The sequence below is a fragment of the Labrus mixtus genome, chromosome 18 (genome assembly GCF_963584025.1).
Source record: "Labrus mixtus chromosome 18, fLabMix1.1, whole genome shotgun sequence".
In the NCBI taxonomy this organism is placed as follows: Eukaryota; Metazoa; Chordata; class Actinopteri; order Labriformes; family Labridae; genus Labrus; species Labrus mixtus.
The window spans coordinates 9,968,077-9,992,121 of record NC_083629.1 but is presented as its reverse complement, the minus strand read 5'-3'; the positions used below and the strand labels follow the sequence as shown (position 1 = coordinate 9,992,121).

The window sequence follows — 24,045 nt, the reverse complement described above, 5'->3', positions numbered from 1 at the left end:
ACCAGTGCGCTGGTAGAATTTTTTTTTTTCGGCGGAGCAAACATAGCATGGAGGGAGATAACACCAACCGCTAAGCAGTTTGGAGGTTTTTTTTCACACGTTACGCCAACTCTGCGACTACTTGCAATTTCTGCAGTTAATGTTTTGAGCGGTGGTGTTTTAAACAAAGAGGACAGATGAAACAAAACGCAGCAGTTATCTTTGTCTGCTGCTTGCAAGGATGCTAGAAACTTCCCAGTGATGGTTTCAAAGTGCCAAAACACTTGGAAGTTGGAACCTTGGTGCTCTTTGCCATGACAATATTTTTTTTTCTGTGAGCGTGACCTCTACAAGAATGTCTTAGAACGCTTAAGGATGTAAATGCTGTTATCACAGCAGATAACTGGAGCTCTAATTTATACCACACTTTAAAGGTGCACTATGTAGATTTGGTAGTGAAATTTGAAAGTTGGAGAAGTGAAACAATTCTATGCTATATTTTCTGAACTAAATACACAAACTTTATTCAAAGGAAAAAATTGATTCTCGCTGTGCCGTCTTTCCCAGCACAGCGTGCACTCAGCTTTCAATACACAATGAATGGGGATGGGTTTTTAATCACGTCAGGTCGCATTGATAGGGGCTGCTGCACCCGCTGTAATGATGGCATGTGTTTCAGTATTTTATACTGGTATATTGGTCGCACTGGTGTATAAGACGCAGCCAACTTTTAAGACAAAAAAATAGGTATTAAAAGTGTGTCTTATACACCAGTACTTCTGTTGTAGAATTTTTTTCGTCGGACAGTGTCCCAGGGACCAAATGTTCCCTCTAAAGACAGTTTGTGTATAGAGGTATGAACATACCACATAATCTGTACATTTATCTACCAAAACTACAAAGTGCACCTTTAATAATCGTGTACACCGAGAAAAAGAAATACAGCAGTCTTTCAAAGGTCATAATCAGTCCTTAGTGCACAAACCACAAGTTACAGCACAGGCTTTGATAACTGCATCACATGCAAGACTTGAGGGAGAGGTGTTCTTATCAAAGCCCTCCTTGTTTTGGCTGAGGATAAAAAGAAAAACCAATACCTAAAAACAACGGACAAGTCAAACACCACACAAAAAGAAAGGACAAAACCAACTTGATTTGTAAAGCACTCCCTCTATGGTTACATATTTCAACAGTACTTAATTTATCATTTGCATGTATGCTTATATCCCAAGAAATGTTGGTGTAACAGCTGCCAGAGAATCATCAATTCAAATTTTAAACTGATATTATAAAGCAGGGCACAGAAAATATTATGTCTACATGAAAAAAACTATCAATCTTGCCTACAGAATGCCAAGATATCCCATCAGAAAACACGAGTATTGATTTCATTGATAACTTGTAGTGGTGAAACAGATCACAGTTGATCACCATTTCATACTGCATGTGATCCGTGGTTTGACATTTTTTTATCAACATGGTGTAATATAAATACACTGCTGCTAAATCCCTGAGCAGAGCCTCATTGAAAAGAAGGTATTGTTTACATGGTGCATGTAGGCGCCATGGAGATCCACTGTACAAACGGGAAGACAACTCAGTGTTTTTAAATATTATTTTGCAGATTTTTTGTGGATTTTCCACACAGAAAACGAGTCGCAAAGCGGTGATACTATATTGCGTATAGTTACTTTATGTCTAATACTGCTACGACATTACTCCACTTCATCTCTCATGTTGTCATGCAGGTGTCAATTGGTGGCATCAAACAGAAATTTTACATGAGAAACTAGAGATGCACTGATCCTCTTATTTTCAGTTCCGATCCGATTCTGATACATGTACTGATACAGATATTTCTTTATCATAATTCATAATGTTGTTATTGTTGGTATTAAGTGTGAGGATATACAAAGCTGTTGCAAACCCTGCATTGCATTGAATTGTGCTGGCTTCACATAAACAGCTAACAACAACAACTGCAAGGTTTTCAGATTAAACATTTTAAACTGAAGTGTAAGAATTGTAATTCTTATGATATAAAAGGAGCTGTTCCATCCTGTTTGTATTGTCTGACTCGCACAGCAAAGGCTGCAGGTGCAGCCAGTGCTCTGACACAAATCCACTCCATGACAGGTGTGTATATGTTGTGTTCAATGTTGTCAATGCTCATACAAGAAAAAAGATAACAAAAAAAGGATTTCTGTCGTTTACTGCAATAGAGCTATTCACAGAAATATTTCTATCATTTGTAAAGTGGATGTCCCTGATTTAGGATAAAGATTACTGTTACTGAAATGATGCATCTCTAAGTTAGATTTTTAAAATTGAAATTGAGTTCAGGTATATCTAACTGCTTGTATCGTAACTTTAGAAATCACTGCAATGTGTTTACTGAAGAAAATTGAGGCTGGATATATTTTTGGAGATGCATTTTCATTTGTAGTGCTGTTAAAATGCACAGTTTAATTCATGGCTACATGATTAGAAGAAAGGTTATATTACAAATGTCTTGGCCTATCTGAACAAACGATTCGATCCCTGAGAAAAATGTGATCCGATCCAGGAGGTTTGTGATCTGTTGCGTAACTAATAACTAATACAAAGGAGGGAGCTAGCTAGGCTGACTAAATTGATAATCATAGCACACAGTGTTTGCAGAAGACAACTCTGTTGCTCTGTCAAAACAAAACAAATTCAGTACCCTTGCACCATGAAAGACATCCCTCTGGAATGTATGAATTAACAATGTTTATGAATACTGTCTTTTAAACTATACTGACTATGTCTTACTGTTGAATCATTTACAACTCAAGACAACTCTGAACAAACTGTTTTACATCCTAAAATAATATCAACCTTAAAGCATCTCAAACATTACCAGCCTAAGCCTTGTGATATGTAAACGGTATATGTGATGCCCATTAAATTGAGAGTAAAAGCTGAAAAACTGACTGTCTTTAAGAAACATTTTATAAAATTAAATATCTACTTGCATTAGTTCTGCACGATTAATATAATTGCAATCTAAATATGAGAATGAGCAGTTACATGACGATGATGTGATTTAAATAAATGTGTGCATGTGTAAACGTTCCGATCAGGGTCATAAATAAAACACCAAGAGCCAAATGTGCATCACAGGAGCAGCCAGAGATCCACACACATCTTCTCACTGAAAGGTCTGCTCAACTTTGTCTAAGCTACATCGAGCAAATAAAAGTGTTTTTGTAGATTTAAAAGCAAATATATTATTGACATATGGACTTCTGTTTTGAGTTTGTAATGTTGTAATAAAGGGGCGGTTACAGGGGTGGTCTGGGCACTACTACCTTTCAAAAAAAAAAAAAATGAAATCCCAAAATTATATTTTTCTATAATTTCTCAATTTCCTCATCTGATAAAATGATCCGCAGCTCATAATGCCTTACAAATGTACACAACAAAAACACAATGCATTATTTTGATCAGTAAATGTTTTAGTCTACCCTCTCGCAATTTTGTCCACTAAAATCCTAATGGCACAATTTTACCAAATCAAGGGAGCACTAATTTGCATCACTAGTGTTTGCTCACGCTGCATTGATTCGCCTCATTAAGCAACATTGAAATGTTCTTGCTGTACAACCAAGAAATAACTATGCCATAACCAGATTTCAATTAAAATGATGTCACCAGACAATTTCAAGACAACAAGAGCTCACAACCGACATCAGCCTGCTGATGACAACCAGAGAGTGACTGGAATCAACGTGCCAACAGCAAAATCCACACTTCTCTGAGTGTGTGGGAGCAAATTAAGTTCAAGAGATTTCAGTCTTCTTCCATCTTCCTTTTGAAACAACCCATACTCCTACCTAAGCTGGTTAGGGACTCTCTTTATCTCTTTGTAACTCTCTCCACCCCATCCTCCTGCTTCACTTTCAGTGCTTTGGGGGAGCTGGGAGAGCTGCTGAGGGAAGGGGAAACGGGTGTTATTCACAAGAAACATGAGGCACAGCAACACCAATAGCACAGCAGTTCCTTAATAAACAAGAGTAACAACAGAGCAAGGAGACATTATCAGTTAATGTTAAGGACTTGTGTTGTCAGGCCAAGAAATCTTGAATTAATAAACATGATGTGATACAAAAACCCATAATAATACTTTGGCCTTTAAACCTTTTTTAGCTTAGCTGTTTTTCAACTTAGTGAACTATAACAATAGATGGTCATTGGGACTTGGTCATAGTTTTCTGTCAGGCTTCAAACCAGATATTATTATTATTATGAAGGTTAAGTAAAGAAAAGACATCTTTTTAAAGTCATATACATGAAAGTTAAGGTGGCAGAATTGATTAAATCAAATAGTTAATATTGAACACAAGTGCATGAAATCAAGCCTATTAAAACATTTTTTTTTAAATGTTGTACATGTTGTCAAAGTTTCTGTTTGCCTACAATGACCATGTTTCTGCTCATACATAACGGTGAGTTTAGTTTCTGGTTTATTGCAACTGTGTCTGGCATGAGACAGGATAGGGTTAGGGTTCTGCAACGCCAAAACGTAATGTGAAATCACAGACTGGGACACTCATATTAGGCTGCTGCGTAATATATATGAATGTCTTAGGGTGTAATGACAGCAGGGCTGAGTTACAGCAATGTTGCAGGGCTGCACAATGAAAGGGCTTTTTGTCAGCAGCTGTGTCTTTTTTAAACTTTCAAAACTAAAAAACTTGCATTTGATGTGGACTAAAAACCAACCAGGGACTATGTCCCACAACACCATACGGATCACGATACAGAGGCCCTGATATGATATATATCGCGATATACACTGATTTTAGATAAGAGCCATGTCCTACACAGAATTCAATACAAAAGTTGTTCTTTATTGTTGAGAACTACAGCAGAGGCATAAGGATACTACAACTTAAAACACTTCAATTCAGGTCCTAAGAGATCCTAAAAGAAATATATTAAAATATTTGAATCCCAGAGTAGTGGTGGGCTATATGGAAAAGACATTATGTCACTATTTTTTTATGGCAGGATCTAGATCACGATTTTTTTCCCAATTGATCTTAAAGACTAATTTGCAAGTTACTGGCCAATGTTTTTAAATGCACAAAAACTGCACTGGTAAGTAAAATCTGTTTTAAAAAATCTTTATAGGGGTCTGGAGGTCTCCTCTAAAAAAATTTAGCACCAGAAACGTCTTTCCCTTCTTTTGGATCAATTTGTATGCACAATTTGAGGTTTTCTGCACCACTTTGAGATTATGATTCAGTATTGTGTCCCCTTTTGTCTCCTTAAATCTTTTAGTGTTCATCAGGTACATTTTTATACAGTGATGCATTCATTTGAAAACAGGTAGACGCCAAGGTCTCGTATTTCTGTACTATTGTAGCCCGCCAGAATTCATACAACTGTAGCTTCATAGCTTCTGTAGCCTTTGTTTATAGGATATGTCATGCAAAAATGTGTAAACAAACTTTATCAAGAGTGTGTTTATTCTGTGACACATGGTCAAAGTAAGTTTTACTGAAAGAATAGTTTTATTCATGGAGTGGGCGGGACATCGTTAATGGACAGACAGCCACCATGTTTACTCACTCTCACCTGCCTACTACACACTGAACGAGAGGAGAAAAAGCTGCTGACTGACATCACTTCAAGCAGCATGCATGGAAATAAATGATTGTACCAATCAACATTTTTATTTTAACAACCGAGGTCTGGACCTCGCTGACATCAATGCCTCCCTCCGTTTGATAACGTCTTTTAACTCTTGTTTCCGTTATGACAACAGGTGAGCTTCAAGTGGAGAGGATTGTAACTTGTAAAAAACAAGAGAGAGCAGAAAATCACCGGCAGCTACAGATTAAACAGGATTATATCTCCCAACGCTGTCTGTTTGTCTGAGCTCCGCTCTGATAGCCTCTCAGTAGACCAGGGGTGTCCAACCTTTTTTGAACCAAGATCTACTTTTAAAGTTGCCAGTCTGCCAAGATCTACCAGTCCACATAGGGAGCCGTAGCCATTACCGGCAATATATTTTGAAGGTCTTATGCTCATATCGGATGTTCGTGGCTATCTCTACGAGCCGCAATATAGCGACAAGCAGTTGATGCTGATGGAGGAACAGGAGGCGGCGGCTGCAGCCGAGGCACAAGACCTGCTGTGCATTGTGGGAGTTGTTGTCTTTCATCTACATTAATAAAGAGCCAATAATCCACTTTCTGCCTTTTCTCGGTCAAGAAGGCACCAACTTCAAAATGTATTTCACATTTCTACTACATATACGACCCAATTTCAATACAGATTCATGTTTCAACTGGTGAAGTATCCCTTTAAGTTTCATTGTCAGCGATGAATCTTGCCACGCAAAAAGGGAAGGGGGAGAGGCGTCTGTGTAGGAGCATAAACTGAATCACGATAGAATGAACACTGAAGCCCAGTTCTATGATCGCTCTGCTTTGGCCGATCGTCAACACATTCTAATCCTCCACGAGCGAAGATCGCCTTATCGCACACTACTATCCCAGAGCTATGGTTAGGGTGTTATTGTGAACTGCACCATAGATCAACTGCAGCCATGTCAATTCTGTGACATCTGCATCAATAAATGTATCTGCAAGGAGCACATGACGATATATTGCCATATCGATTTTTTGAGCACAGCCCTACCAGGGGCACTTCAAAGATACAATGTCGTAAGTAGGCATACATCACACAGGAGGTAAACGTATCAGTGCATTAACAGAAGGGACGTAATAGGGGAAGGTGTGGCATGTTTAGGATAAAAATTATATAAAAATAAAATACTAAAACAGATTGCAGTAGGGATATAAAAAATGTTTAAACAAATAATCAACAAAAGGAGGAAAAATGAAAGACAGTGTGTCATATCAAAATAACATGTCCGTATCTTATTTACTTTCCAATGGACAAGTGTCTAGGTCTGCTGTGCAAACAAATATTTCCTTCCTTCATATTCCTTCCTTCCTTCCTTAAGTAAACATGACTTGATTTCAGAGGTAAAAAAATATTTAAACTGCTTGTGCGATTGCAGGTTGTTTTCTTCTTGTGAGCTATGCCGTGCTAACCGGATTCTCGGGATGGGCAAAGCGTCAAAATCAAGTCTTGTTAGATTTTAGACGCTGAGCACAGAATGGAGAATAAGCAGCAGAAGCTCAGTAAACTGGTTTATAACTTCGAAGTCAGATTGTATAAAATTCATGTTAGAATTTCAGCTCACAGTGTATGACTGAATCGTTTACAACACCCAACAAGCTTACTATTTATGTGCAAACACTTTACGACCTGATTCCCGGGCACCACCGGAGCACTAACACTGTACGAGTTATAGGTGTATTTAAGTTGTCTCATGCGCGACTCAAATGCACACACCTCACACACACACACACACACACACACACACACACACACACACACACACACACACACACACACACACACACACACACACACACACACACACACACACACACACACACACACACACACACACTTACTTGCAGCTACATCTTTACAAATAGGTAAAGGTCTGCAGATATTTCCATCTAATGTTTCTTTCATGATCTAAGGGGCAGGACAGATTTAACAGACAAGCCTGCTGTTGCCATGGTGATATCTGATGCTGTCTGACAGTTTGTGTAAGCACAATCAGGGGGGAAAAAAGTCCGGAAGTGTGGGAATCTGCTTGGGCTCCACTCTCAGTGTGCTGTTATGAGGAGTTGTGTGACCAAAATATCGAACAGGTCAGAAAATCATCCGTTCGGGAGCACCTGATCGGGCCGTCATCAGCCTTCGTGCTCCAGCGTAAACTGCAGAACTGACAACCTGCCATCAGGCTGAAATTCTGCCTGACGTCAAATGTAATCGTACTAAGAAAATCGGGAACGTAATCGTGCGTAAATTGTACAGTGTACGCCTGATACAACATGTACGGATGGGTAAATCTTTAAACCTTTACTTTATTTGCATTTTCCTTATTCTCTTTCATTAATGGTTGTTTGTTGAATTAAGTGTTTAATAACTAAGTAACAACATAATTGCCGTGATTTAACAATGTTTAAGAAGCTACTTTGAACATTCAAGTGCCATACTGTAATTCCTTGAATGTGCCGAGGTCTGACATTGTAACCATCTACGTGTTTAAAAACATATTTCCCCATTGAACAACGTCTTATCATAAGAACTACGGACCATTCCAGTTTCAAGACTATTGGCTTTTCGCCTTTACCTGCCCTACCTTAAACACTACATACTTACTTTTATAGCCTTGATTCCAGACTTGGTGATCTGTGTCATCTTGGCCTTGGAGATGGGTGGCTTGTACTCATTCAACGAGTACAGCTGAAAAAAAAACGAGACAAGACAGAACATCTTAAATCATTCGATATAACTACTAAAACATAACATTGAGCATCATTTGACGACTTTAGTTTGCGTTTTGTGAACAAGCAGTAATCTAAATGATTAACCCCTTTTGCCTGCAAGCTTTGTTTACAATTAGTCAAACCAAAATCTTGGAAATGTGTTTAGTCAGGGACAAAGTGTCGTTTGGATTTATTATAGACGATGTTAAGAGGTGACAGGTTTTTTGTTTAGATAATATTTAGGATCCAGGGATGCATCGGTTAAACAGGTATATTCAGATATCCAGAAATAGGCTGAGAATGTGGCACACACACATGTCAGCGGATGTTTATCTGTTATGTTGCATCAATTTAAAGCTGGTAAGCAGGTATACCTTAATTATGATTAAGAAAGGAGGTTTGGCATTGGGTAGAAAAAGACACCTATAGGACAAACTGATTTGTTTTCATGGTCAAAGTATGCAGATTATAAGACATGCTCCACTAGCACCAGTTTATAAACATCGAATCTCAGCTCATTAAAATACAGATTATGAGTAATTGTTTAGGAGTATCGGCCCTCGTTTACACAATCAAATATCACCAGAACAATTAAACAATGCATATTTAAACTGATTTAAAATGTTCTGTGCATTTCTTGTAATCTACTTATTGTGTCTGCATGTTTTCAGCATTTGCAGCAATGATGTTAAAGGACAGTGTCAATGCAAACTGAGCCCTCCCACAGCTAACACTTACCCTAGCCTAACAATGCAATTGTTTTAGGTTACCTCATGTGTTTGATATGAAGTGCCGCTATTCATCAATACCGTATCACCAACCCAGTTCGTATTACGTGGCAATATAATTATGGCAAAGCGGTGGTAAGCGCTAAGTATTTTAGTCACGTCTATAAGAGTTAGATAGCTAAACAAGTTATCACGCAGCTGCGGCGGGTTTTCTATAGCTAGTCATTATTAGCACCGGACAATGGACATTATTGCCCATAGATTGGCAACAAAACAAGGTATGTATAGAAAGAGATGTTCAATTCGCACCCATAGCCCAGATAGTTAACATGAATTAGGCAGCAAACGACTTAACATTATCGTTGTATTGTTGTGAACAGACAGCGGCCTTGTGAAACTTGATGCTAGCGTTAGCCAGCTAGCAACCGCAAATGTGCAATAATACATTTTCTACACTTAATATGTTCACATTTTTGCTAGGGTTCAAAACAAACCTCGTTGTTAAATGCTTTGACGGCCTCCATTGTGTTGTATTCGGCTCACGGGATACTGTGAATATTTATAGATATCTCCTCAATAACCGGTTCGAGACATGCATGCTCGACGGGCTGGTGAGATGGAGGAGACTGCCAATATGGCGCATAACCTCAGTGGAAGCGCTGCAGAGACCGGCGACCCCCAGCGGCAGCATCAGGGAACTACAAGTGTACCAAAATGTTCTCATCTGCTTTTTAATCAAAATGTACAGTGGTTGCTTTACCCAGATGGACAAATCACCAATGGTGACTCTGACCCCCATAAATAAATTCAATATGCAGCGTTATTTATTACAAGATTTTATTATCCTGTACACAACAAGCAAACTGTCTCTCATGCCAGAATTGAGATCAACAAACACATTACATTACACATCCATGTAGTAGTATTTACATGACCTTTTAATTACATGTGAAACAGATGAAATGCAATTCAGAAATATGTGTTTATATATATTTTGTGCACTGAGCATGGTACTAGTACAATTTGTAATTCAGGGCTCCATGCTTGGGGTAAATTTACTTTATCTGGAGCTGTGGCTGTGTATAGGTGGGCACATACAGTCATGCCTGGGATCTGTGCGTTACCTCTTCATCACAAGTTTGTATATAACGAGCAAAGTGTTTCTGTCAAATTACTTAGTGCCCAGGGAGGCTTTGCCTTAAAGAACATTATTAGAGTTTTTCCTGAGAATGATTCACCATGCATCCTGTGTTATGCTAAATAATACTACTACAACTTGCCTGGAGTCAAGTAGAAGTTATATACCATTCCACCTGGAAACTGGTTAGTATTAATGTCTTTACAACATCTGCAGTAAATTCTCAAGTTATCCATTCTTCACTTAAAAATAATGGTTTGATTAGGTTAAATACATAATTTAAGCTTAAAAAAGAAATAAGGTAGATTATTCAGTTTGATCTTAGTTAAAATTACACAGCAATGGAATTGATTTAAATGTACAATCTTTAAATATCATGACTTGTGTCCAACATTTATTCTGTTAGTGCAGGCCCTGGTGTTCAGTCGGGAAAGGCTTAATGGTAAGTATAACCATGTAATTTCTCAACTGCACAATGAACACAAATTATTCAAAAAGTTACTGTAAGCAAATGTACCAGTCAGTGAGGGTGCATGGCACCAATAATTGACCAAAAACAGTTAAAAATTTAACATCTGATAAAACACAAGTAGACAAAACATACTGTAAAAACAAGTGTCTCCATGCAGAGAACAATGTATCTATTATTTCATCATGCTCCATCATTACAAATATAAAACAACTTATGCACAGGTTCACAGCATTACAACATAAAAACAATTGTGTGTACGATTGGCTAATCCTACACCTGCAACAGTTAAAGGAATACTACGACACATTTCACATTTTAATGTGATCTGCCTATCATAACATGTTTGTGCCATCTTCACTAAGGAATGTAAAACACTCTTCATTGATCCAAATTACATATTGAACAAAATGTTAAGACCACTGTCTGTGTGTGTGTCTGTGTGTGTGTCTGTGTGTCTGTGTGTGTGTCTGTGTGTCTGTGTGTGTGTCTGTGTGTCTGTGTGTCTGTGTGTGTGCTTCCGTGAGTGTGTGTCCACAGAATGTTTAAAATGAAGTCCTTTAAGTGCAGAGCACAGTAATAATATTAAAATAGTCTTTATAAACTGGTCTCAGCTACTGGAGCAGCAATATCCGATGCTGCAGCGTTTGTGGACTCTGGTGCCACCTGCTGGTGAACATTAACACAGATCTCCTGCACCAAGGGTGCATTGGCCTCCTTCCATTCTCTGAACCTGCCTGATGTCAGCTCTGGGTCCGTCAGCACCTGCTCTATTGCCTGTAGGTCTGCCTCTTTCGCCTGTGCCATAGAAGAAGAACGCAGAGAAAATAGAGAAAGTTAATGAAGTCTGTTAGCTGTAATGTAACGTTCTGGGATAAGATAAAAGATGTAAAAACAGCAGGAAGAGTTAGAAATAGACTATACAATTTTACAATTTGAAAAATGTACCTTTAATGTGCTGTTGAGAGTCCTTATAAGATGCAGTCGGTTATTGACAGTCTGGTTTTTAGAGCGTTTTATAAAAGAGGCCCTGAACTCCCTTTTGGTTGATGGTTTACGATCTCCTATTGGCGAGAGGCTTGCCTCTTTTAGATGAATATATAACTTCTCCATCTCATCTGAGCTGTTTCCATGATGACCTGCAACAAGTGAAATCAAAAATGTTTACACCGACTTACTACAAGTTCATGACGTTTAAAGGCTCTAAAACTTGAAATCACTCACAGATCAATACAATTCAACACCGCTGCTTCTACAAAACATTATAATTTATACTGTATATATAAAATCTAAAGCAGAAGAAAAATGTGCCAACAATAATATTAAATCTTCCTTTGAGCATTGATGTTAACCAAATGTTCTCTGTTGGTATGTTTCAGCCTTATAGCCTAACTTCCATGCCAGCCCTCAGACCAGTTTCATAACAAAGTGGCAGAACTGACCAGCATCTCCTTCAGGGAAATACACTTACTATTGACAAGTATCTCATATTACCACACTCAAAAAAAGCAAGTCTCACCTTCCTCTTCAACCTCTGACACAACTCTCTGTCCTTCCCCCTCCGCACCAGGACTTTCTTCCTGGTGAGACGAGCTCTCCAACCCCTCAGAATCCTCTACTTTTGTCTCTGCTGGCGGAGGCTGATGTGAGTGTACTTGAACTGAGCACACCACTGCCGTTTCACTTGTTGGAGGGGTCGCCTGTGAGACCAGGTCCATCCAGGACTGCCTGTGCTTGGCCAGCGAGGAGGAAGAGCTCTGTGATGTCATCGTACTGACGGGGGATGAGAGTGAACCGTTGGCTTCACTGGGGACTGCAGAGCTGTAAGGGGGAGGAAGGGTACCCTGAAAGATAAACATATTTACATCAAATGTTAGACAACATAAGAAAGGGAAAGAAGGCTGGCCAGCAGAAAAGAGTATAATGAAGCTTCACTACATGCAAGAAGAACAAGCCGGTCACACAGAGGATACAAACATCTTCCCCCTTGCCCACTTTTCCTGAATATTACATGCTGCATTCACACAGCGACTTATTGCAGGAATTTTGCCATGAGGATGGCTGGAAAAACTCTGGATTAAATTGTGGTGAAAACTGTGGCTATTGGTATTTACACATGCAGCTCAGCCTCGGATATTTCAGGAGTTTTGTGCAAATGGCTGTTGGAAATTTTAAGCAAGAGACATGACTGACCTGATGTGTGCTCCCAGGTGGATCAGACGCATCCACAGAGTCCCGCAGGGTTTGTTCAGAGTAAGGCGGCGGGGGAATCTCGGTGCTTTCAGCTTCTTCATGGTCACTGGCTTCACTGTAACACTCTGCAGGGACACACACATGTACAACAACTCAGGAAATCCCTAACAAACCTCAGCATTGTATTCAATAACTTTACAGGTGACAGAAAAACATGTGTGACTTTCATAGGTGCTCACCAGCAGTAGGGTTTGGTTCTGTTGGCTCATACTGAATGGAGGCTAACCCAAGCTTATTCAACCACCTAAAAACAACAACAACAAGTGCATTCAACTTAATATGCACCACTTTTAAAGAAAACTCTTGGAGAATAGAAACAATGTTGTACTTCTATATGACTTACACATTCATCTCATCATGGCTCTCAGCAGCAAAGAAAAACATCATGACCTGTGGGTGGCAAGCTTTGAACGCACTGTGTGAGAAAAAACCCAAAAAGAATCAGTTAGGACAGGATCAGCACAGCAAGAGAAGCAGGGTGAAGACAAAGTTCTACTGGACTTTTTGAACACTTTGTTTATTCTACCGCATTGTTGCTTCATTCAGAGATTGTTTCAAGAGTAAACTCTTCCTATCACCCTGCATGGGAATACTTTCTACGTCATCGAGGTCCCTTAACAGATACAGATATGACAGAGTTCCATCTTACAGTTGGTTGTGGGTGGTTTAATACGCTGTCTGAATCAGTTCAAACAGAAAGTAAACGGAAAGTAAAGAGCTTACTGTTTCTTTTTGCACTCGATGGCTATGTCAATCATGAAGTTGGTGAGGTCAATGTATCCTTCAGCCTTTTCTGCCTGCAACACACACACACATGGAACAACAATGAGGGTAAAAAAAAAACACACTACTTTCTGACAATGACGCCCGCCGTTGAATTGTAGTAGGCTACTTCTTCTATTTCTTGTCATGGGATGGTGACATTCAGTAAATGTGATGGAAAACTTAATGCGGGGAAAGCAAACGCGTCAGTACTAATGTCTGTGTAGAAGTCAGACCGGCTATTAGTGACACTGTCACATTCAGGAAACACGGTGACAATGCTCGGCAATCTCTGCAGTGACATGCTGGCAGTGAGACACAGCTGTGGCAGAAACAAGAATGACTCATCTGCAGCCTGTGGTGCCACACGCTGCATCTTTGACTCAATGAGTACATGTGTGTGTGATCACAATATCACCGCTGTATGAACTGTAAAAGACTTATTGTGTGTGCCACTTCTTATCAAAGCTTTAGAATATTTCTCAAATTACCAAGATGGGTGAGTGCAGGTCAAGTGTATGTTGCCAATCATTTCTGCACATTTCAGGCCGTATTGAGAAATGTTATGTAGACATGTATGTGTCGATTAATTTGATTCAGAAAATGAAATAATGTCTCTCACTGAGCCCACACTGATGCAAATGTCTCTTTCTTTTTAATCACTGACAAATTGTGAACTGTAGTGATTTTATCCCTTCGTTGCTGTCCTGTATTTATACTTCTTCTATACTTCTAACACTTCTATGAACCTATGAGTCTGAAATAAAGTATTACGTAAAGTCAAGCTGACGTTTAGAGGCAGCTCTAAAACTGAAAATAGACATAGTAAGACCACTTCTACTCATCGAAAACATAACAAGTTGAAATGAAACTGTTAACTTCATCACTTGGCAAAAAGAAGGTGTTAACTTTTAACCACAGCAGCCTGATACAGTGTCTGCCTTCAGGGAGCTGATGTACACTTATGGTTTAAAGTTAGTGAGATTCAAAAATCTTTAAACTTTCACACTCTGATCATGTAGCAGGAGAATATTAACTGATATTTATTTGTCAAACTGTTAAACAATAGAATGAAGAGATCAAAATAACAATGAATCTATATTCTACTTCTGCACTAATCTCCATTAATCACCACAAATAATAACTCAATGCATAGAGTCAGGATCACACTGGGTGACATGTTCCATTGTTACCAAAAAGCTGCTTTAAAACTCACTCGAGCACTAAATGTGTTTATATTTCCTGCTGAATTTTTTCTTTTTTTTAAATGCACTAAACTTGCTCAACTCTTTTGCAACCATCCATAGAATGAGGGAAGCCACAGAGCTATATTTTATTCTTTTATTTGATCAGCTCATTTATTGTAAAAACATTTAACAACCAGGAAAAAGCTTCTTTTTTTTTTCCGGCCACAGCATTCAATTACCTCAAAATATTTATTTAATATATTTTTTGTTTGTTTGACATTATTATAAAATACCTAGTCTTGTACCAACAACTAGTTAATCCTAATACTTGTTAATTATATCCCATAATACATTTGTGTACGTAGTTATACCAATAAAGCAATTTGTGAGAGACGGCGAGTGAACAACATGTAAGAAGATCTGAGAGAAATCCAGAATCTGAACATTTTTTTTAGCTCATGGAGAATGAAGCTTGAGCTGCTGATTTTACCAACTGAACATGTTTGTATTAGAAATGGTTCACCTGAACTAAAGCTTGTTCTTTTTTACTCACCAGCTGGTTAGCGTACCAGTAGAGAGATGTCCTCTTTAGCACAAACCAGTACTTCTTCCATTTCATACCGAGGAAGCCTTTGCTCTCTTTCTTCCTGTACAGCCAGCCCTGGTGGTCTGGCTTACCGAGCTCTTTGACTGAGATCCGTCTCCTGCTCATTGTACCATTGCCTGTGCAAAGACGAAAAAAGGCAAGAACATGAAGCCACGGCAAAACCCAATTAAAGCAATAGAGGAAGCAAGAAGTTGCAGAGATTGAAATCCTGAAGTGAACAGCCAAAACATTTCCATTAGAGTAGAAACAGGCCACTGCGTTCCGTCAATAACTTATTGAACTCTAAAAATCACACGGAACAAACATGGACAGCATCCACTACAGTCATTTGCAAAGTGCCACAGCTACATTCAGCCTACCTCTTCCAGTTAGAAATCAAACAGAGCTAACAATAACAGCACCAACAATCTGAAATGAATGAAATTAGTCTGAGAGAAACCCGAGACACTGGTACAGAGAACTAAAATAGAGACAAACTGAAGTGAAAGTAGCAGTGTAGGCTAAAAGCCCTCTGCACACACCAATTGCCATGACACTTTGCACACACCCACAGAGGGTCCAAATTACAGTTGAGGAGAGCACACAAAGAGACAAAGTGATGAGAGCTTGACGGTGTTACTTACCTCCTCGGCTCTTCTTCTTGGATTTATGTCGGAGGGATACCTTCGGGAGGAAAGCAGTGGAGGAAAATGTTAGGCTAGAGAGACAACTTTGACAGGCTCTGTCCCCACAGCTGAGGTGATGCGGCTGCGTGAAACATCCTGTTTCTCACACATGTCACATGCATTTTTTTTTTCTTTCCATCTCCCCACTCACACATTAACCCCCCCAACAAACATCTTCCTCTGTGACCTGACTCTCTGTCTTGAGCTTTGTCTCTCTTTGTTCTTCGGTCTCTGTCGCTGTTTTACTTTATAAATTAAACTGAAATGCAAAGGGAAACCAAGCGTGCCCTTATATGGAGTATATGCCCTTGTTTGTATATATATCAATCAATCAGCCAATCTTTGTTTGTATAGCACCAATTCATAACAAATATTATCTCAAGACATTTAACAAAAGAGCAGGTAAAACACCTAACGCTTTGTTATATTACATTACAAAAACCCAACATTAATCCACCATGAACACAGCACTGAGCAACATTTAGCAAAGTTACAGTGGCCAGAAAAAAAACAGCCGAACCAGAGTCATGATGGACAGATATCTGCTGAGACTGTGGTGGGCTTGGAGAGTGGAATAGAGGGAGGTGCAGGAAGACAAATAGAGCAACAACAACAACAACAACAACTACAGAGAATAAGATAGAATAATATCTACAATGTCAGTAATAATGGTATTTAACTTTGTCATCATAAAATAGGAGAAGCAGAAGTAGATCAACCATTAAAAGAAGAGAAAGGTGTCTGTTTCATTAGTTGCAAAAACAAGGCAAACTCAGCCGTTGTAAATGTCATATACAAAAAAAGGGAAGGAAGACTCACGGGGTTGTAGTCATCGGCAGCCATGGAAGGGGGCACAGATATGGGGAAGGCAGCCTGTTGAAGGATAGCAGAAGATGCATCTCGTGATACAAAGATTGATGGTACTGGTCTACTATGCAAAGAAAACATTGGGTTGAAAATTAAAAAATGTTTTTGCTTTAGCATGACAAGAGGAAGTGACGTCATGGGCAGATAACAAGTAAAGATAAAAAGAAAGTAAATCTTTCTCAACTTGACATTTTGTCTTTCTGCTTTTTTTTGTCTTTTTGTGAAAAACAGCACAAGCACCTCGAGGAAGTCAAGCTTCTCCTTTCTATGGAAATGCAAGCTTTGTGAGCTTGCAAGTAGAAAGTTGAAAAAAACTTAATTAGCATTCATCACACTGACTCACTGCTCACATTTGTCCCTGTCAGCAGTTCTGCATATGACACATGCCTGCCTACACTACCTGAAACCTTTGATGATTCAAAGTCCCCTTTAAGGTAACACACCAAAAAAGTTAGCTGTAAAGCAATGTTGAGCATGGGTACAAAAAAAGTCTGTTTTGCAATTCATCATCAACCCAAAGGAACGTTGACATGAGAGATTTTGAGACATCCAAGTCGCCAATATTGACCAACTTCCCCTTCAGTTAGGTTCCTTTTATGCAAAGTTTTTGAACTGCCTAAGGGAGACAGGAAATATCATTAAAAAAAATTTGCCAGACTTTCAATAACCTTTCTCTGTTGAGAAGCCTTTTCAGATTGAATACAGTCAAATCTAAGAAACGACTTTACAGAAATTGAAAATCAGGAAATGTAAAAGCCTATGGGTGGTCGTATGGTCATCAGTCCTGTTGCAGTCACTCCCATTTAACCACTCCCCACAAACTCAATCTACAACAGTCCCTTAAAAAAAGAACATAAAAAACAAATAGTCACATACCTGATATACTCTAAAACTTAATCGATTTAAAAACAGCGTAGCTTATGTATCCTCTGTTACACCAAAGCTCACACAGTGACAGCCAACCTAACAGTGCTTATCTTCACTAAAATCCTGTGTATATGTGTGTGTCTTTGTCTTGCACAACACAAATGCATCATTTCTTGCTTTCCGGGTTTACGAATGAACTGCCTGCGAGTCTGAGATGTGATGATCACCACAGAAACCACAGCGCAAGCCTGACTGTAGGTGTGTGTGTTAACCAAGTTCCTGTAGGATTTTTTTTTTTTTTAAATGCAGATGTTAAAGGTTGAAGTGTGAATCAAGTTCTGAGATTCATATAGAATAGACGTATCTGCAGTTTTACATTTAATTTCCCATGAGCAGTAACAAAAAAAACAAAAAATCAGTTCACTTTGCTAGATAACATTCATGCATCACCTGCTTGCTGCTTGACACAATCAAGAGGCAGCAACCAAGGCATAACATCCTGATTTGAGTAGCTTAGTTGAACCAAACATGACAAGTAAAGGCAAGAAACCTATGAGAAGCGAACAATAGCCTATTCATCCTATCAAAACGGAGTCATGGAAATAATCATGTAAAAAGGGTGGTCGACGTTTGCAAAACAGGACGTAACCAAAACTTAATTGTGTTGTCTGTTCATTTTCTGTAGACTGAAAAGCCACGTTTAAAAGGTGTAAAAAAGTTTCACAGAAACTAAGGAAATTAAAACAACAGTCAATATCATCTCTATCGGTGTTTTAAACGACTCGAGCAAGTTTTACCAGAGCATGTAAACGTTTGAAAAACTCCTTAGTGTAAAATGTCCTGTTTGGCTTGTGGACCTAATGTTAATTGCAGCATGTTGTCATTTGTAGCAGAGACAAAAACATGGCCTGCGAAGAAAATTATAGTTTCCACACAGCCTTGGCGAATAAAACCTTACTGTACCTGCCACCACAGCGTCAGTGAAAATAGTTTTGCCCGACAGCTGCGCTCAAAGTCTGACCAAACCTCGGCGAGCATGTCGCAAAAAGACTGAGAGGGAACAGAGACTGCTCGGCTGCTTTCAGGTGAGTCCACGTCCTGTTTTGGTGTTACTCGCTTTCTCCCCCCTCGACACCCAGAACTCTACCTGAAGTAACACATATATGGGGCACTTTTTTGTTGTTGTTGTTAAAAGCATCAACAACTTTTGTGATGTAGTTTCATGGTTGAGGTAGGGTAGGCTATGCAACTCAGGTAAAACATGCATACTGATACCAGAAACTCCCCCGCAGTTTTCACATATGGCCACTAGGCGTCGCCAAGTTACCACTTTTTAGCAGCCTCCAAAACAATCACGTATTTCGAGGTACACAAAAACAAATGACGTTTACTGGCTAATAATTTAAGGGTTTACTTTTATTCTACTATTTACTTGTGTTCAAGCAACTTACTCACAGCTGATAATATTTGTTAAAACTTAATGAGAGAAGTTCATAATGAATAAGTGTCAGGGTCAGGACATGACTAGATGAGAGCTACACAACATCTTTCCCTTTCATGCTTTCAGAGATATACACACAATTCACAGTGGTTTCCTACTAAAAAAAATGACAAACATGAGTGTTAAATAATTACAGCCATGGCTCAGTGAGAGTGTGGTCTTGCTATCCATAACCTTCACAGTCTTATATATTGAGGAGCTAAATTTGTAGCCATAACATCACTGCACGAGCTTTATCTCTGCAGACACTTGGATGTTCTGGTCTGTGTTGGCCTGTGTTGGGATGGCGGTAAACCAGCAGACACATTCCTGAGTCCTGCGTTATTATAGTCTCCATTTCATTTCTGCTTAAATGGACAGGGGCCTCTTGTTTTTTTCCACTTGCTATTGTACTGCAGCGAGTGGAATGAAGTGACTATGAAGAGACCCCTCTTTTTATATCTCCCACATTCTCACACTGTAGCTTCCTCCTCCTGCCCTTTCCCTCCCATTTGTCACCCTATCTTTATCATCCATATCGAATAACGTCCCTGTGTTACCCCCTACCCCCAGGGAAAGATCCCCCTATCAACATTTCAATTAAAGGCTTTGAATGAAATAAAAGATCTCAACACAATTCACATTCTTCTAATTTCTGTGATGGGTTGAAAAATCACAGCGTGTCACTTTAGGGTAATTTTAAGGGGCACTTTGCTGAAGCTATGTTAGGGTGGAAGTGAGGTAATCTAGCCGGCGACTCGTGTCAAAGGCCCGAAGGACTCGTGGGAATGCAGATTGGTCACACTATTGTAGCACTCAATCTCCCATCATGATCCATGCTGAGAATTGTCACGGCACTTAGATAATGCCTCCCCTCCCCTCCCCTCCCAACCAGAACCAGTGTGTGTCTGTGTGTGAGGGAGACACATGAGAGAGGGGGCAAACAGAGTGGCTATTATTCAGCAGGGGAATCTCACACAGTGTATAGGGGGAAGGGTGCAGGGGCTGGAAATGATATCAAACTCAAGCTTGCTAGGTTTGATTGCACTGCCTGCCACTCACTTGTTTGGGGTAGTAACTGCCTGGTTGCTCTGCGATGGTCAGCACATAAGTTTAGAGCTCACTGTGTGTTAATCGAGTATCCATAGCTCTGACTGAATCACTAAATGTAATTAAACAAGGGTTGGGTTTAAATTAAAATAGATATCTCTTGTGCAGCATATGCATCAGTACAGATACGCACACATACAATCAAAGTGAAGCCAGTAACAGAAACATAAGCAGTAAAATACTTCATCTATCCCTCTATTGCCCCTTTTATCATATATATGTAAGCTGAATGCAGGGTCAAGGTTTCCTTGTGTGGGGAAACAAAGTCACCATTGGACCATAAATCTGCACACATATGATTTGTTCCCATGTCAATACTGACTGTGAGCCGAATCCATCTCACCCACTGCATTGGTCTTTGTGCCACTGAGGAGTTGACAGTAACTCATGGTACTGTGGTGCATGGCCTCCATATGTATTTTGTATTTACAGCAAAGAGTCCTCAGTTTACCGCTGTGGGCATTTCATTTCCACCTCCGCTGCAGCCAATGAATCCGTTTTCATTTGAAGCACACTCGATTCGGATTACGACCAAGTCCACAGCCATATCAGCCACTTTTTGAGGCAATGATTCAGCTGAATGCAAATGCTTACATTTTGAGATGTCATTTTTTAGCGTATTTTTTTTTATCATGTTCAACAACTTTGGGTAGTCAATGGTCCTCTAGTAGTGATTAGGTGCTAAACTTTCAGCTAACAAAAAAATGGACCTGGTGATACTACTAGAGAAAAGTGAAATAGATTTCACTCTGAGGAATGCATTAACATCTCAGTACCTTATATGTTACATTGTATACCTTAGTTCTTGAGATATTTTATATGGGGAGGAAGTTGTGCCTCTCTAGTGTACTGCTACCATGGGTGAAAGGGGTTAATTTCTGTAGTCAAGCAGACTTTCACATGTTCTTCATGTTGGATTGTTGTTGTTCTGCTCTGTCTGTTGCCGATACAGAGCTATGGCTGAGTAGGAATGTTGTTTTATCTGTGTGAAGTGTAACAAGTCTATAATTAAGGCTTTATATTTCACCTCCTTCCACTAAGCTCAAACCACTTTCATCCTTCACGACTTACAAACTCGTTGATGTTTGCTAATAAACTGTTAGGATTGATCGCCTTTTCTTTGAGGCGTACTGAACAAACACTGTATACTTACTGCTTGAGAGAAGGACCAGGATCGTATCTGTGGTTGATTATACCTGCAACAGACGATAAGAAGCAAACCCTTAATAGTTTGAAATAGTCCAGTAAAGCTTTAGTTCTTAGCAGTGAAGTTGAAAAACAACAAAAACTTGATTTAATCTTCATACTTTAGATCCGACAGAAGTGGCTCGTGAAAATTCCCAACACATACTTATTGCATCCCAGCTCAATGGTAAGCAATCATTATCGTCATCTATGTTGCAATCCAGTTTATACTTTGATAGAGCCTGAACAGCACAGATCCCATAGAGTCTGTTTGAGGACTGGTATGTAGTTTGTGTGAGAGAGCAGTTCTGATAATACATTTGGCAACCAGCCACAGCAGCATGGGTAGACGAGAAAGTTCCCAATGCTTAAAATACTCCATTTACCTCAGCTGGGCCTCACCCTGCAATTTTAGGGTACAAAATTATCTCTGGCTAGTTTTTGCTGTCATCCATAAACCTTCACGTCTTTGTCTCCTCCTCAAAGTAACAAGTTGCTCATGTAGTTAGCTCTGTTCTCCAGCCTCCACAGATTGACCTCCACTTTATTTTTTTAAAATCAAATGAGATTATTTTGAGAAATGGACTAGAAATAGAATTGATTCACCATCACGTTTTACTGATTAAAATTCATATGACATCTGATTATACCCAGCATCAATCAAATTCCATTTCCTTCATCAGTGTCACACGTTTCTTAATCTCGACTGACTATGAGTCACCTGCTTGGCTGATTTACGAAAGCATCTCTCTATGTGTACTAAATGTGAGTAATGAGTTTTGATTGAGCGTGCAACCAACCGGATGCAGAGTGTTTTTGTGCGCGGCTCTCAGAATAGAACTGCCACCGAGGGTCTGTGTTTTGTGCGAGGCATTTAGTCATCGATCCCGGTGTTAATGTGGGGAGTCACACCCCCTCAGGCCCCCGAATCCAAGACCAGAGGAGACGCAGGGGCCACGGATGACGAGCTGGAGGAGAAGCAATCCTGGGATGTCGTCATATTTTCGCAGTGGGAAGGGGTTATTTATAAGTTGGAAGCGCAAAAGAATGAGGATTTGTCATCACAGTGACATTTCTACAGATGCTTCAGCATGTGAAGGTGTCTTGGGGGTGGATGGCAGAGAATACACACTAGTGTGTGGGCAACATTCAAACACTTGGATGCTGGAGGTCCTGGGAGACAGTAGTGTCTCCAAATGAAAGAAACTTATCCAACCCTTTAAGCTCTTAATTTGTTTGACTTTTAAACTGAATAGAATGGTGAGTACTGTTCCAAAAAAAATGATCATACATTATCTTAAGGAGTTTAATAAGGCTGGGATTTCTCAATTTCAAAACTTAGGGACTTGCATATACACCTATGTACAAAGTTTTGAGCATGTGATCAGGAGTCTTTGATGTTACTAGATAGGAACATAAAGTATATAACTGTTCAGTTGTTTTTTATTGTCAAGCTAAATCAGAGCTGCTCTACTTTAACTCAATCTGTGCAGGAGGGTATCATTTCTTCTAACCATGTTGTTGCACTTCATGATATCCACAGGCACAAATTGTAATTACTTCAAACTCTTCTATTAAATGATTTCTATACCATTACGCCTGGAAAACAACTCTTGTTTTTTTTATCCCTCAGCTGTCACCATCTGTTTGTCTGACTCTCTCTGTATTTCAGCCTCCATATCCGTGGCATATTTTCCCTCTTCATAAAAACAGCCCACCCACTGATCAACTGTTTTTTTTTTTGTTTTTTTTTAAAATCTGCAGCAGGCTCACTGTCACTCCCTGTATGAAATGTATACACACCACGGATTTAAGTGTCTTTTTCTGTTACACTATGTAACATGGTGTATGGGTTGATATCTGTGTGGATATATATATTTGTGTGAGAGGAAGAGGCACTCACCGGTTGAGGAAGTCACTGCTAGAGTGCCAGTCAGGTCCCTGTGATACATAAAGATTAATGTGTTAACATGTCTGAGGTGGAATCAGCAGTTTTGAAATAGTTGTTTTGAAAGTCTCAGGTTTGATTTATGTAGATTTGCTAGCATCACTGATGCTCATTTGATTTCTTTTATGTTTATAGAAACACCCAATGCACAACTTTGTGGTGAATTTTGAACCCTCAATGTAAAACTGCAGCACCTTGTCTTACAGTCAATTTAATTCAGTCCCATTAGCTTAAGATCTTATATTCTGCTGATGTGAAAGTTGATACGCTCTTTTTTTGTCTTATTTTGAGTTGTAGCCAAATTGAGCTGATCCCCCCCAGAATATGAAAAAGGGAATGGAGAACTAGTCACTCCACAATCATATGCGTCTGTATGTGATTTGTGATTGGATAATTGGACTCTGCTCAACGTG

The 24,045-nt window shown here is 39.4% G+C and overlaps 2 protein-coding genes across 3 annotated transcripts in view; both read right to left on the bottom strand.

The window, feature by feature from the left end:
• scaf8 (SR-related CTD-associated factor 8) overlaps positions 1-9,736 on the bottom strand; it is a 31,822-nt gene extending 22,086 nt beyond the window's left edge. Inside the window, exons 1-2 of one of the 2 annotated variants that reach the window (XM_061062366.1) lie at positions 9,589-9,736; positions 8,260-8,343 (exon numbers count right to left, since the gene is read on the bottom strand). In XM_061062366.1, coding sequence (XP_060918349.1) covers positions 8,260-8,343; positions 9,589-9,618 — 114 coding nt within the window. In that variant the 5' untranslated portion in view covers positions 9,619-9,736. Of the gene's footprint in view, positions 1-3,836; positions 3,932-8,259; positions 8,344-9,588 lie in introns of those variants that run through there. The other variant, XM_061062367.1, reaches the window with a different exon arrangement.
• Positions 9,737-10,598: 862 nt separating this feature from the next.
• LOC132992840 (connector enhancer of kinase suppressor of ras 3-like) overlaps positions 10,599-24,045 on the bottom strand; it is a 45,912-nt gene continuing 32,465 nt past the window's right edge. The window contains exons 14-25 of the mRNA XM_061062369.1: positions 23,588-23,625; positions 21,653-21,695; positions 16,995-17,048; positions 16,134-16,173; positions 15,457-15,626; positions 13,678-13,751; positions 13,298-13,369; positions 13,134-13,198; positions 12,895-13,019; positions 12,221-12,545; positions 11,650-11,840; positions 10,599-11,499 (exon numbers count right to left, since the gene is read on the bottom strand). Of these exons, the coding sequence (XP_060918352.1) occupies positions 11,299-11,499; positions 11,650-11,840; positions 12,221-12,545; positions 12,895-13,019; positions 13,134-13,198; positions 13,298-13,369; positions 13,678-13,751; positions 15,457-15,626; positions 16,134-16,173; positions 16,995-17,048; positions 21,653-21,695; positions 23,588-23,625 (1,398 nt within the window). The 3' untranslated portion in view covers positions 10,599-11,298. The remainder of the gene's footprint in view (positions 11,500-11,649; positions 11,841-12,220; positions 12,546-12,894; positions 13,020-13,133; positions 13,199-13,297; positions 13,370-13,677; positions 13,752-15,456; positions 15,627-16,133; positions 16,174-16,994; positions 17,049-21,652; positions 21,696-23,587; positions 23,626-24,045) is intronic.